The following is a 13,613-nucleotide window of genomic DNA, read 5'->3' as shown; positions in this document are numbered from 1 at the left end:
AAGCGGGGCTGCCGGGATAGAACCGGCGCCCATGTGGGATCTCAGGCGTGCAAGGCAAGGACCTTAACTACTGCGCCACCGCACCGGGCCCCCGGCCTGGGTTCTTATGTGTGCTAGTGGGCGCTGTAACCCAGTCTGGCTGGTCTGTCTTGCCTTGGCATTTGCTGGTGAGTGCTTCAACCTGCTTCCACCTGGCCTGCCCCTAGTTGCAGCTCATGCTAGGGGGTGGTGCAGCCTAGTCTATAGGCCAGCCCCTAGTCCCGGCCCTAATGTGAATTGTTGGGTGTTGAGTCCCAACCTGAGCTGATCTGTACCCCATCTTAACTCTTGTTCCTGATGATGGTGTTGCAGACTAGTCCAGCCTGGCCCACCCTCAGATCTGACCCATACATGCATGTAGACAGACACAGCAACCTTGCCAGACCAGTCCATACTCGTTCTGGCTCTCTCCAGTGGGTGCTACAGTCCAGTCGTACCTTGACCACCCCCAAATCTGGCTCTCATGTGGATCAGAGGGTGTTGTAATCTAGTCCAACCCATCCCACACCCAGAATAGCTCTCTCAAGCACCAGTAGGTACTGGAGCCTAGCCCAGTCTGGCACACCGCTAGACCCTGCCCTTGCCTATGTGGAGGAATGTTGCAACCATGTCCAGTCAGGTCCACTCCCATTCCCAGCTCTCACACTCACCAATGGGAAACGTAGGCCAGCAGGGGTGTCCCCTTAGCTCCCCTACTAGGTCTGCTCCCAGCCACAGATCTTGCATGTTCCAGTAGTTGTTCCAGCCCAGCCTGGCATAGTCTTGACTCTTGCCATTGGGTCCTGCAGCTTCACCCGACCTGGCCTACTCCCAGTCCAAACTTTTGTTGATGGGTACTGCTGCCTAGCCCTACCCAGTCTGCCCGTCTCTGGCTTTCATGCAGACTGGTGGATGTGATAGCCTAGCCCGGCATGACTTGCACCCCATCCTGGCTTCTGCACATGTCAGTGTGCTATGATTTGGCCTGGTCCTGCCATATCTGCCCCACCCCAAGTCAAAACACCCACTTGTAGACAACTGGAACCGTCTTGCCTGACCTGACCACCATCCAGCCCTAATTCATGTGCTCATCAGAGGGAGTCACAGTCCAGTTCCGCAAGTTTTCCAACCAGGCCTACTCCCAGACCCAGATCTCTTATGTGCCAGCAGGTGCTAGGCCCCTATCTAGCATAGTGTGCTCCCCAGTCTTGGCCTTTGTGTGTGCTGGTGGATATTATAGCCTGGTTCACCCCATATCCAATTCTTGAGTGAGCCTGTGGGTGCTGCAGCCTGGACAGCCTGTTCCCAAAGATTTATTTATTTTTATTGCAGAGTCAGATATACAAAAAAGACAGAGAGAGGAAGAACTTCTGGCCCATGATTCACTCCCCAAATGACCACAATGGCTGGAACTTAGCCAATCCGAAGCCAGGAGCTTCTTCCAGGTCTCCCACATTAGTGCAGGGTTCCAAGGCCTTGGGCCATCCCCGACTGCCTTCCCAGGTCACAAGCAGGGAGCTGAATGGGAAGTGGGAGTACCAGGATTAAAACCAGTGCCAGGCCAAGCGCATCAGCGTAGTGGTTAAAGTCCTCACCTTACACACCTGGGATCCCATATGGGCGCCGGTTCTAATCCTGGTGGCACCGCTTCCCATCCAGCTCCCTGCTTGTGGCCTGGGAAAGCAGTCAGGGATGGCCAAAGCCTTGTGACCCTGTACCTGTGAGGAAGACCTGGAAGAACTCCTGGCTCCTGGCTGAGGATTGGCTCAGCTCCAGCTGTTGTGGCCGCTTAGGGAGTGAATCATGGGACAGATGATCTTCCTCCTCTGTCTCTCCTCCTCTCTGTATATCCGCCTTTCCAATAAAAATAAATAAACCTAAAAAAAAAAAAACAGTTCCTGTATGGGATCCTAGTGCGTTCAAGGCGAGGACTTTAGCCACTAGGCCATTGCACTGTGCCCTACCCCTAGCTACTGAGCAAACCAACAGGTATTGCTGTCCTACAGGGGTGAGGCCATAAATCTCTCACAGAATCTGCTGTCAGATCCAATTCTTGCGTGCTGGTTAGTGTCATGGCCCAGTCTAATGTGATCTGCCCTGTTTCAACACTCACTGGTGAGTACTGTGATCTAGCCTTGGCAGGCAGGCTCCCCAGCTCTAGCTTTTGTGTGCACCAGTGGGCAGAAAGTGGTGATGGCTGATGCTAAGTAGCCCAGCTCAGGTCTCCCATGTGGGTAGGTGCATTGGTCTGACCCAGAAAGGTCTTCTTTTTCCCCTCCTCCAAACTGTTCGGTCTTAGCCCCATTACTAATCTGCAAGTACAGTGGCCTGGTCAGTGGAAGTTCCCCAGAAGTTATTCCTCGCCTGTAACTTACTCCCTCAGAAGTCCCCCTTCCACACATCCCCAACACCCTTCCTTGAGCAGTCCACAGCCCTGGTGCCCACAAGCACATGGGTTCCTGAGCCAGGTCTTTCTGAGCCTGGTCTTCTGGCAGGGTGACATGGTGGCCTGGAGTCCTGTCTGCCAGTCCAGGACTCAATGGCATGCACGGGTCCCCAGACCTGGTCCATCCGCACGCCATGCCAGCATGCTGGCCTCGGATTCTCTGCCCAGTCCACCCAGGGCCCAAGCAAATGCTTTGCCCTGCTAGCACTGTGGAAGCCATCACTAGGATTTGCATTTTAAAAGATTTATTTGGGGGGCCCGGGCGATGGCGCAGTGGTTAAGTCCTCACCTTGCACACCCGGGATCCCATATGGGCGCCAGTTCTAATCCCAGCAGCCCCGCTTCCCTTCCAGCTCCCTGCCTGTGGCCTGAGAAAGCAGTCGAGGACGGCCCAAGGCTTTGGGACCCTGCACCCGCGTGGGAGACCTGGAAGAGGCTCTTGGCTTCTGATCGGCATAGTATTGGCCGTTGCGCTCACTTGGGGAGTGAACCATCGGATGGAAGATCTTCCTCTCTGTCTCTCCTCTTTGTATATCCGCCTTTCCAATAAAAATAAATAAACCTAAAAAAAAAAAACAGTTCCTGTATGGGATCCTAGTGCGTTCAAGGCGAGGACTTTAGCCACTAGGCCACTACTCTGTCTCTCCTCTTAAAATCCTTTTAAAAAAAAGATTTATTTATATTGGAAAGTCATATTTACAGAGAGAAGGACAGAGAGAAAGATTTTTCATCCGCTGGTTCACTCTCCAGGTGGCTGCAATAGCCAGAGCTGAGCCAATCCAAAACCAGGAGCCAGGAGCTTCTTCTGGGTCTCCCATGCAGGTGCAGGAGCCAAAAGCTTTGAACCATCCTCTACTGTTTTCTCAAGCTGCAAGCAAGTAGTTGGATGGAAAGTGGAGCAGCCAGGATATAAACCAGTGGCTATATGGGACCCCAGTACATTCAAAGTGAGGGCTTTAGCCACTAGGTTACAGCGCTGGTCCCCAGGATTTGAATTTCTTAGTTTTGCAATGGGCTGGGGACAGTCCTGCTTTGGTCACTGTAAGTGTCCATATGAGGTGGAGGTGGAGGGAGAATTACAGAAAAGAAGGCAATGTGACCATGGTAATAAGAGGAAGAAGCAATGTGGAGACACGCGTCAGAAAAGGCAAGGAAGTGGGCTCTACCCCAGACTCTCCCAGAAGGAAACAACACTCATTTGAAAATAGTAAAACTAATTTCAGGTAATTTGATATCACAACTGTCAAAGAATAAAACCATGGTGTTTTAAGTCACTAAGCTTGTGATCACTTATTATAACTGCCATAGGAAATCCACACATAAGGCTTCCTAGAGAACAAGGTTGAGCTGTCTGACCTGGGATTTCAAGGATGAAAAGGAAATCAACGAGCTGTTGAGAAACGGAAGAACAGTTTGGAAAAGACTGAATTACTCTGTCCTTGGCTCTCCAGAATGAGAAGACAGAAACCTGTACCATGAAACCTGCAATGTTCCACTCCAAGTTCCATGAAGATTTCTTGCTTTTTAGCAGTAAGAGCTTCCGCCAGGAATGTTAGCATGTTAGCTTTCTTCCCTTTGCCTCACCTCTGGCTTTGCAGGGCTGGGTCAGGTCGAAGCCAGGAGCTAGGATTCCTACCCAGGTCTCCCACACGGTGACAGGGGTCCAAGCACTTGGGCTGCCTTGGGCTGCCTTCCAGGGACACTAGTAGGGAGCTGGATTGGAATGAAACTGACACTCTGATACGGCCTGTCACAGGCACATCTGGGGGCTTAACCAGCTGCACGATGCCAGCCTCTCAGCTTTTCCTACTCCTAGGGTGACCTGAAAGAGGACACGTTGTATGTCTGTGTAACTCAAGTGAAAATTTAGCCTTTTGTGAGAGACTTTTAAGCCATACATGACACAATCCATTCTCAGGAAAACAGGGAGCAGGAAGCAACATCAGGAGGAGGTGCAGCCGAGGCAGTAAAGTGATTTCTTGGTCCCTCCACACTGCTGCACTCAGAGGTCTCCCTCCAGCTCTGGACAACTTGCAAGCTTAAATATGTTCACACTCTCATTTATCCTTAGGGCCTGCTTCCACCCCTATAGATATAACATTATACATATTTAGCAATACATATATTTATACATTCATATTTATTTTTATTATTTTATATATCAATAGATTAATAAATATATAAAATACATAGAAACATGAATAATATTTATATATGTGTTTATAAAATGTACCCATATAATTCATATAACATAATTTTGATATATTAAAGTCACATTCAATTATTCAATTATCATATATTTGTTATGTATTAATGAATCTATTATTACCACACATTTTATATTATATTCGATATTAATAAAATATGAATATAATCCTGCAGTTGATATTTATACATTAATGAAATATTCATATATGTAATATATGAATATAATTCTATTAATTATATAATTGATGGCTACCACGGTAACCGGAGAAGGGCGGAGTTTGCCTCCAACCAAATCCGGAATGGATGGCGGAATTCTGGTGGGCCCCTCAGGCAGTGAGACCACCGTTGCACCAATGAGGGGCACAGACTCATATCCCCCCTCCACCAATAAGGGCCGAGGCGACCCCCCCCATTTCAGCTTCTGTGTCAAGGAGAGTTTAAAAGAGCCCCTTCCCCGTCTCTTCCACGCTCTTCTTCCTCTGCAGCTCACTCCTTCACATCTGTCTGTCTGCTGCACGGGGAAGGGAAGCCCGTGACCGTGGTTCCCTGAAATAAAGGCCATCCAAATCCTTTTCATGTACTTGGCTGAGTTATCTTTCCCTTGTGGTCGGCAAATCTAACATTTGATGAGTGGTGAAACTAACAATAATATATTATGTAATTATACTAATATATTGTATTAATATGCAGATTATTAATATATCAATAATATATTAACATATAATTGTGTTTGTTTTCATATAACGTTACATTTTAAAAGATATTTTACTTTGTATTAAATTATTACATAATTATTAAATTCATAAATCACATATTAAATTTATACATTATATATAAAATTGCTATATTTTTTTGGTAAAGATTTATTTATTTTTATTGCAAAGTCAGATATACAGAGAGGAGGAGAGACAGAGAGGAAGATCTTCCATCTGACGGTTCACTTCCCAAGTGACTGCAGCGGCTGGTGCTGTGCCAATCTGAAGCCAGGAGCCAGGAGCTCTTCCAAGTCTCCCACACAGTACAGGAACCCAAGGCTTTGAGCCATCCTAGGCTGCCCTCCCAGGCCACAAGCAGGGAGCTGGATGGGAAGCAGAGCTACCGGAATCAGAACTGGCACCCATATGGATCCTGGGCACGTTCAAGGCAAAGACTTTAGCCATTAGGCCACTGCACCAGGTCCAATTGATATATATTTTATATTCACAAAATTTATACATAAATTTATATATAATATATAGATATGAAATGCACAAATATATTAATATATAAAATTTATACAGTGTAACTAATAAATTTTAAAAACTAAAGATGCATTAAAAATATATAAAATATAGAAACATGTTAACATGCTTGTTATATCAGTATATTAATATATTATATTAATATGTAATTGCACAATCACATGATTAATATATATTTATATTAATATATTAATGTGAACATGATCTAAGAATTGTATAGTATATATAATATAAACAAATATATGTAATATATTAATGAAATATATTGTTTGCATTTAAAATATGAATATGTATTTAAATAAATTTAAGGTTTATTTACACAGAGTTAAGATTTTATTTTTAATATATTAAATATATTTTAGATTTATTTATTTACAGAGAGGAGGAAAGACAGATAGGAAGATCTTCCAGCCACTGAGTCACTCCCCAAGTGGCTGCCAACAGCCAGTTGCTGATCCAATCTGGAGCCAGGAGCCTCTTCTGGGTCTTCCACAAGGGTGCAGGGTCCCAAAGCTTTCGGCCGTCCTCGACTGCCTTCCCAGGCCACAAGCAGGGAGTTGGATGGGAAGTGGAGCTGCCGGGATTAGAACTAACATCCATATGGGATCCCGGAGTGTTCAAGGCGAGGACTTTAGCTGCTAGGCCACACTGCCAGGCACGCCCATACAAAATTTTCAATGTGCTTGTAGCAAGTTGTCACCTTAACAGTACTATATTCTTGCAAGTCTTTTGTTGTTGTTCATGGTTTCATCAGATTTTTTTCTGCTCAAGTCAAAACTTTGATGTGATACAGCTGATAGATGGCAAGCACCCACTAGTCAGGTTGAGAGTGTAACAGCGCAGAAGTTGAGGTCCTGCATCCTGCCTATCTCCCATAACATTCAAATTAACTGATATTGTGGAAATGCCTACAGAGGCTCCAAGCAACTGGCCCCTCCTGCTCCCTATTGTGTCACATTAGGTTAATTGACTACAGGAAAACTTTGGGCTTTGGTAGCTCCCTTCCTATCTCCTGCCACTTAGTTAATTGAATGTGTAGACACTTTGTACTGTACAGCTCTCAAGCTGATGGGAAGATAAGAGCTTAAAAACCTTTTACTTCTGCTTTGCACTGGCTCCTGGACTGTAGTGGGAGCTGTTGTCGCTAAGGTTGGGCAATAAAGACTCCTAACACCCTACACTTGGGTCTACTGTGATGTCTTTCATACTCTGCAACAAAAATCCAATATTTAAGTATTTCTGAGCATATCGAAACACCATGCTAAGCATACCATGGGCCGCTAACTTCAAGGAAGTTTCTAACTTTCTAATGGTTTAGTCATCCAGCAGGAAAAGCAAAAAAACGGGGAAAGAAGTGCAAGAAATAAAGGAGGAAGTAATGAACTGTTGGCCTAACACACTATGCCACACTGCTGTCCCCAAGTTTTTTTTTTTTAAAGATTTTATTTTTGTTGGAAAGTCAGAGTTACAGAGAGAAGGATAGGCAGATTTTCCATCTGTTGGTTTACTCCTTAATACTCATAGGCTGGAGGTAAGCTGCTCTGAAGCCAGAAGCCAGGAGACTGCTCTGGGTCTCCCATGCAGGTGCAGGGTCCCAAGGCTTATGGCAGTCCTTGACTGCTTTTCCAGGCCACAAGCAGGGAGCTGGATGGAAAGAGAGGCCACTGGTATTATTAGAACCAGTGTCCATATGGGATCCCAACACGTGCAAGGCCAGGACTTTAGCCGCTAAGCTACCACACCGGGACCCTTAAATTCTTTTTTTTTGGTAATCCTAGTTTGGAAATCTGCGTTCCCAAATCCAATCTATGACTAAATCATCTAGTCCACTTCTGCCATTCTGCCATCACCTTAGTCCCAGCCCTTCTCCCGAGTTCTTCTCTAACCAGTGTGGGTCCTGATTCGTATGTTCAACATATACTGCACAGACTAGACCACGATCCTAAAATGCATCGCCAGGATGACGGCCTAATCCAATGGCTCATCTAGGCACTAACTGCCATCTCTAGTCTAATATTGCCACTTAAGATCATTTTCCAAGGAGGCCGCAGCTCTCCCTCACCCACCATGGCGAGGGCTGGTTGCAGCCTTGGTTCACTCTTCCGGCCCTGCCCCTCAACGCCAATTCCTCTGAGAATGGGGTGTCCTGTCTCAACCACCTCCCCCACCTAACCCGCCCCTCAGAGGCTCCTCGGGTCTCGCCTCACGCAGCCGACCGAACTATTTCACTCATCTAAGCCTTTTGTCAGAAAAAGACACCGAGGCCTGCGAGAAACACTACGGTCAATTCAAATTGGAGGCGACTTTCTTTCATGGAATTCGAGCGGATCGGAAGGACCGGGTCCGACCACACACGAGGCCCAGACCACAAGGTGGAGAGGCGGCGGACAGCGAACCGAGGCGGGAGACGAGAGGGAAGTGGCGGTGCCGGCGGGAAAGGGGCAGCGGGAGCCGCCGGCCGCCACGCGACGTCCGCCGCGGCCGTTGGTGGGCGTGGCAGCGCGGGTCTCGCGGGAGCGACGGTTGGGCGGGCCGTTGTTCTCGTAGGCGGGGCAAGTTGCTAAGGAAATGCCTGCCCGCCGCGTTTCGCCTTGCTGCGCCGCGCCGCCCGGGCGGGACCTGGAGCGGCGCCGTTTCCGCTTCCGCTCCCTCAGCGCTGCCGTCCCGTTACCGCCTCCTGGCCGGCCTCGCGCCTTTCACCGGCACCTGGCCTCGGCCGCGCTCACCGGCCTGCTCCTGCCACGCTCGCCCCGGGGGGCTCCGGCTCCGGCGCCGGCACGAGTCGCGCCCAGCTCGTCTGTCCGCTCTGAGGACGCCGGCCAGCTTGCCGCCATGGGCGCCTACCTCTCCCAGCCCAACACAGTCAAGTGCTCCGGGGACGGGGTCGGCGCCCCGCGCCTGCCGCTGCCCTATGGCTTCTCCGCCATGCAGGGCTGGCGGGTCTCTATGGAGGTGAGGCGGCCGGGACCTTGTCGGCCGGCCGACTACGGCGGCAATGCTCCGGGAGAAAAGGAGCGGGGGGGGGGAGGGATGGGGGTTCTCCCCCGGGGAAGGGTCGCAGACGAGAGCCGGTGGCGGCAGCGAGGGTAGGGCCGGGGGGTCCGGTCGGTGGCCACGGTGGGCCAATGGGACGGGCGAGGGCTCTGCCATGTGAGGTGGGAGAGAGGGACCCTTGGCCCTCTCTGCCCCGTCTCTTCGCGCCATCCTCTCCAGGCTCGTATAAGGTGGTGAGGGTTAGCGTGGGAGGAGGGACGAAAAAAGGGACCGTTTGTCTGTGTTTCAAGGAAGAGGCAGATAGATGGGAGCAATTTATTATTTTTAATTTTTCCTTAAATCCACATATAGCAGGTGTCTCCCTGGGGCAGGGAACTTGATAGGAGAAAAGCCCGGACGAATAGATCCATTTCAGGTTCTTGACACCTGGTTTCCAGGCCTTGGGCACTGTGTGTTAATTTCACAGGCTGCACTTGACCTCTTAGAGTTGTCTCTCCTTGGTACGCTTCCTCAGGGCTTTTTATGACCTTTGCCAACAAACATTGTGGCAGGCACTAGACTTTCTTTTTTCCTAATATACTTGGCTTTCCCACTCCTGCCCTTCATCTCTTTAAAACTTTTTGAGTTAATTGTCATTAACCTGTGCTTGTTGAGATTTCATTTCGTTGATTCTCAGTCACCAATTCTTTCTTGCTGCAAGTTAGAACTGCATCGTTTTAGGAGATTTTACCTTTAATAAAAAGGGGACAAATGTCTGCATTAAAAAGGAGTAACATTGGGCAAAATGAAAACTATGAAGAACAGGGAAAAGTGTTGAGAAAGGAAAGGAAGAGAGGTAGATATGGTATGTGTTGTGAGGAGTATTGTAAGCTATAGTTAGAGGCCCAAAATATAACCTAATTATGGCTGAGATTGAGGCTTTTTCCCATTGTTAGGTGGGCTTCAGGTAACAGCCAGGTACTGGCTACTTTGGAAAACATTTTTTCAAATCTCTGTGGTTAGTTTTGGAATGACAGTATGAACGGAAAGGGTGTGCTGTCCACCTCAGATGTTTTACCCACAGGAGACGATAGTAATGGTTCTGTCATTAGATCTAACATCTCAGGAGTGAGGCGAATCCTGTATGTCATCCCTTCTCACCTGGTTTCCGCCTCGTCCAGCTAGGAAGTGGAGGCCCAGAAAGATGAGAGCACTTGTCTTGCTGGAGAGAAGCCATATGGCACTACATGCTGGCATCATTTGTGTCAAACCGAAGTTTGGTATTTCTGCTTCTCTCTGATCCATGGTTAGTAACAGCTGGATGTTTGGCAGATGCAGTGACCTGACTGTTAGAAACATCTGGATGGAACCTCAAAAGGAAAGCTTGATGTCGAGTGGTCCAGAGGCTGACACTTTGTGTTCAAGTGGGATTGGGATGCCTGTGGCATCTCACAGTCAGGTTTTATCTTCAGGCTTCCCACTTCTTTGGCAGCCCCCTTCTCTGCTGTGCTTTCTTTGGGACTCCCCCTTCTAGTGCTCTTCCTGAATCGAGTGCTTCCATAGTCTGTTTCCCAGCTATTTGCCCAGCAGTTCTGAGTGGTGTGTTTCTTTACTGCAGGGCCGTTCCCTGTATTTTTGGCTTCTCTGGTAGTTAGAAAAGGACCTCTCCTCGGTGGCTGTTTGGAGCACAGAGATCTTGCTGGACTATTTCTTAGGTCCTAATTTTTTGAGCTATAGCCATTAGGACATTAAAGTCTCCATAATGTGCTTTTTCCAGTTTTAGCCTTGTTGGTAATTAACTACGCGTAGTCAGATACTCTTGATCTGCTGTTGGAATCCTGTTCTTTTTCATCCATTCCTTTTCCTCTGGCTGTATCTTCTCTCACCTTAAAGTGCAACATAGCTTCTTTGCTGTATCAAGAAAGTAATTTTGACTTCTGGCCTCTTTTTCTTTTTTAAGAATTTATTTTTATTCAAGTCAGAGATATACAGAGAGGAGAAGAGACAGAGAGGAGGATCTTCCATCTGATGATTCACTCCCCAAGTGACCACAACAGCTGGTGCTGCGCCGATCTGAAGCCAGGAGCCAGAAACTTCCTCCTGGTTTCCCATGCCACAAACAGGGAGCTGGATGGGAAGCGGGGCCGCAGGGACTAGAACTGGTGTCCATATGGGATCCCAGCGTGTTCAAGGCGAGGACTTTAGCCACTAGGCCACCGCACCGGGCCTGACTTCTGGCCTCTTAAGGGAATGGCATCTCTTTTGCAATTCCTGATTCCTGTTTAACCTTTAGGGCTTAATTCCACCATTTAATAAAGTCTTTATTTTATTTGCTTAGTTCTGGTGATTTAGTTGAGATAATGTTATCTTTTTAATGTACCTTATGAAGGTTCCTAAAATGGTGACAGCTGGGCCTGGCGCTGTGGCCTGGCGGCTAAGGTCCTTACCTTGAATGCGCCGGGATCCCATATGGGCACCGGTCCTAGTCTCCATGGCCCCACTTTCCATCCAGCTTACTGCTTGTGGCCTAGGAGAGTGGTCAAGGACGGCCCGGGGCTTAGGGACTCTGCGTCTGCATGGGACCCAGAGGAGTTCCTGGCTGCTGGCTTCAGATCGGCACAGCACCAGCCATTGTGGTCACTGGGGAGTGAATCATTGGACGGAGGATGTTTCTGTCTCTCCTCCTCCCTATATATGTCTGACTTTGCAATAAAAATAAATACATCTTTTAAAATAAATGGTGACAGTTATGTAGATGCCACCTTGGAACAGGCAGTTTAATCCCTTCTCTTGAAGGTAAGGATGGCGTCCATTAACAGCTGGCATTTTATTATTTCTGTGTGCCTCCTGTCACTCTTGTTTTGGAACTAAGTATTTTGAGGAGGGATTTTCCTAATACTACAGTTGATACTCCCTTCCCTTCATGATTTAGAGAGACCCTCAAGGTAGTTAAGAGAATGTACCTTGAAATTAAGAAGTAGGGATTGGGCCCAGCATGTTAACCTAGCAGCTAAAGTGCTTTGCATACAGCTGGATCCCCTAGTAGGCGCTGGTTCTGGTCCTGGCAGCCCCACTTTTCATCCACCTCCTGCTCGTGGCCAAGGAAAGCAGTTGGGTGTGGCTCCAAAGCCTTGGGACTCTGAACCTGTGTGGAAGACCCTGAAGAGGCCCCTGGCTCCTGGCTTTGAATCGGCATAGCCTAGGCCATTGCGGCTGCTTAGGGAGTGAATTGACAGATGAAAGATTTTTCTCTCTGTCTCTCTGACTTTCCAATAAAAATAATAAAATCTTACAAAAGAAGTAAGGGTTGTGGCATCAACATAAACAGCCTCCTGTAATACCAGCATCCCATGTGAGCAGAAGTTTGAGTCCAAGCTGTTCTACTTCTAATCCAGCTCCCGGCTGGGAAGGCAGCAGAAGATGGCCCAAGTACTTGGACCTTTGCCATCCACTTGGGAGAATTGGATAGAGCTCCTGACTCCTGGCTTCAGCCTGGCCCAGCCCTAAGTCCTTCACCATTGCAGCTATTTGGGGACTGAACCACCTCTGTCACTCTACCTTAAAATTAGATAATATATGTTTAATGAAAGAAGTAGATTGTGGTGAGGTGCCTGAGAAATAAACAAGATTGTCTAATCAGAAGTCTGATATGAAAGAGAGTTATTTAGTTAATATAATCATTTTATTTAAAAATATTTGTTTTTATTGGAAAGGCAGATTTATGGAGAGGAGAAATAGAAGGATCTTCCTTCTGTTAATTTACTCCCCATGTAGCCACAATGGCCAGAGCTGAACCAATCTGAAGCCAGGAGTTTCTTCTAGGTCTCCCACATGCGTGCAGGGTCCCAAGGTTTTATGCTATTTTCTGCTACTTTACCAGGCCACAAGCAGTGAGCTAGATGGGAAATGGAGCAGTTGGGACACGAGCTGGTGCCCGTTGGCGATCCTGATCCTTGGAGATGGAGGATTAGCCAATGAAGCCACCGTGGTGGGCCCTAAGTTTTTTTTGTTGTTGTGTTAAAATAATATTTGAAAAGCAGAGTTACATAGAGAGGGAGAGGCCTTCCATTTGCTGGTGCATTTCCCTAAAAGGCCACATGGCTGGTACTGGGCCAGGTCAAAGCCAGTAGCTTCTTCCAGATCTCCCATGTGGATGCAGGGACCCAACCACTTCAACCATCCTTTGTTACTTTCCCAGGCACACCAGCAAGGTACAGGAACTAGATTAGAAGTGAAACACCTGGGATTTGGACCAGGACCTGTATGGAATATTGGTGTCACAGGCCTAATACAGGCCCTTTAATATAGTTTAATCTAGTCTTTGTTTTTTCATTCCTTTTTAAATTTTTTTTTAAGAATTTTAGCTTTGTTACTTTTTTTCATAGTTATTTTTTTGTTTGATTGAAAGGCAGGATTACAGTGAGAGGAAATGATGAAGAAAGATCTTCCGTTTGCTGGTTCACTCCCCAAATGGTTGCAAGGCTACAGTGGGACCAGGATAAAGTTGAACCTAGGGCTTCCTTGGGGTTTCCCACATGGGTGAAGCGTCCAAGGCTTTCGGCCATCCTCTACTTTTCAGGTCGCAAATAAGGAGCTGGATTGGAACACGGCAACATAAACTGTTGCTTAATTGAGATCCTAGTGCTTGAAGGTGGAAGATAAGCCAGTTGAACCGTTGATGGTTCTGAGACATTGTCAGCTTCATTGTACAAGAATTGAGAAAATCT

General features: G+C 47.5%; 1 protein-coding gene across 1 annotated transcript in view; it reads left to right on the top strand.

The window, feature by feature from the left end:
* The first annotated feature begins 8,485 nt into the window (after window positions 1-8,485).
* The window catches only part of LOC121166272 (protein phosphatase 1G), a 30,427-nt gene continuing 25,299 nt past the window's right edge, over window positions 8,486-13,613 (top strand). The window contains exon 1 of the mRNA XM_040995388.1: window positions 8,486-8,865. Coding sequence (XP_040851322.1) covers window positions 8,746-8,865 — 120 coding nt within the window. The 5' untranslated portion in view covers window positions 8,486-8,745. The remainder of the gene's footprint in view (window positions 8,866-13,613) is intronic.

The sequence above is a fragment of the Ochotona curzoniae genome, unplaced genomic scaffold (assembly GCF_017591425.1).
Source record: "Ochotona curzoniae isolate NIBS_2020 unplaced genomic scaffold, NIBS_Ocur_1.0 patch106, whole genome shotgun sequence".
Lineage (NCBI taxonomy): Eukaryota > Metazoa > Chordata > Mammalia > Lagomorpha > Ochotonidae > Ochotona > Ochotona curzoniae.
The sequence above is the reverse complement of the archived record's forward strand: the minus strand, read 5'-3'. Positions and strand labels throughout refer to the sequence as shown.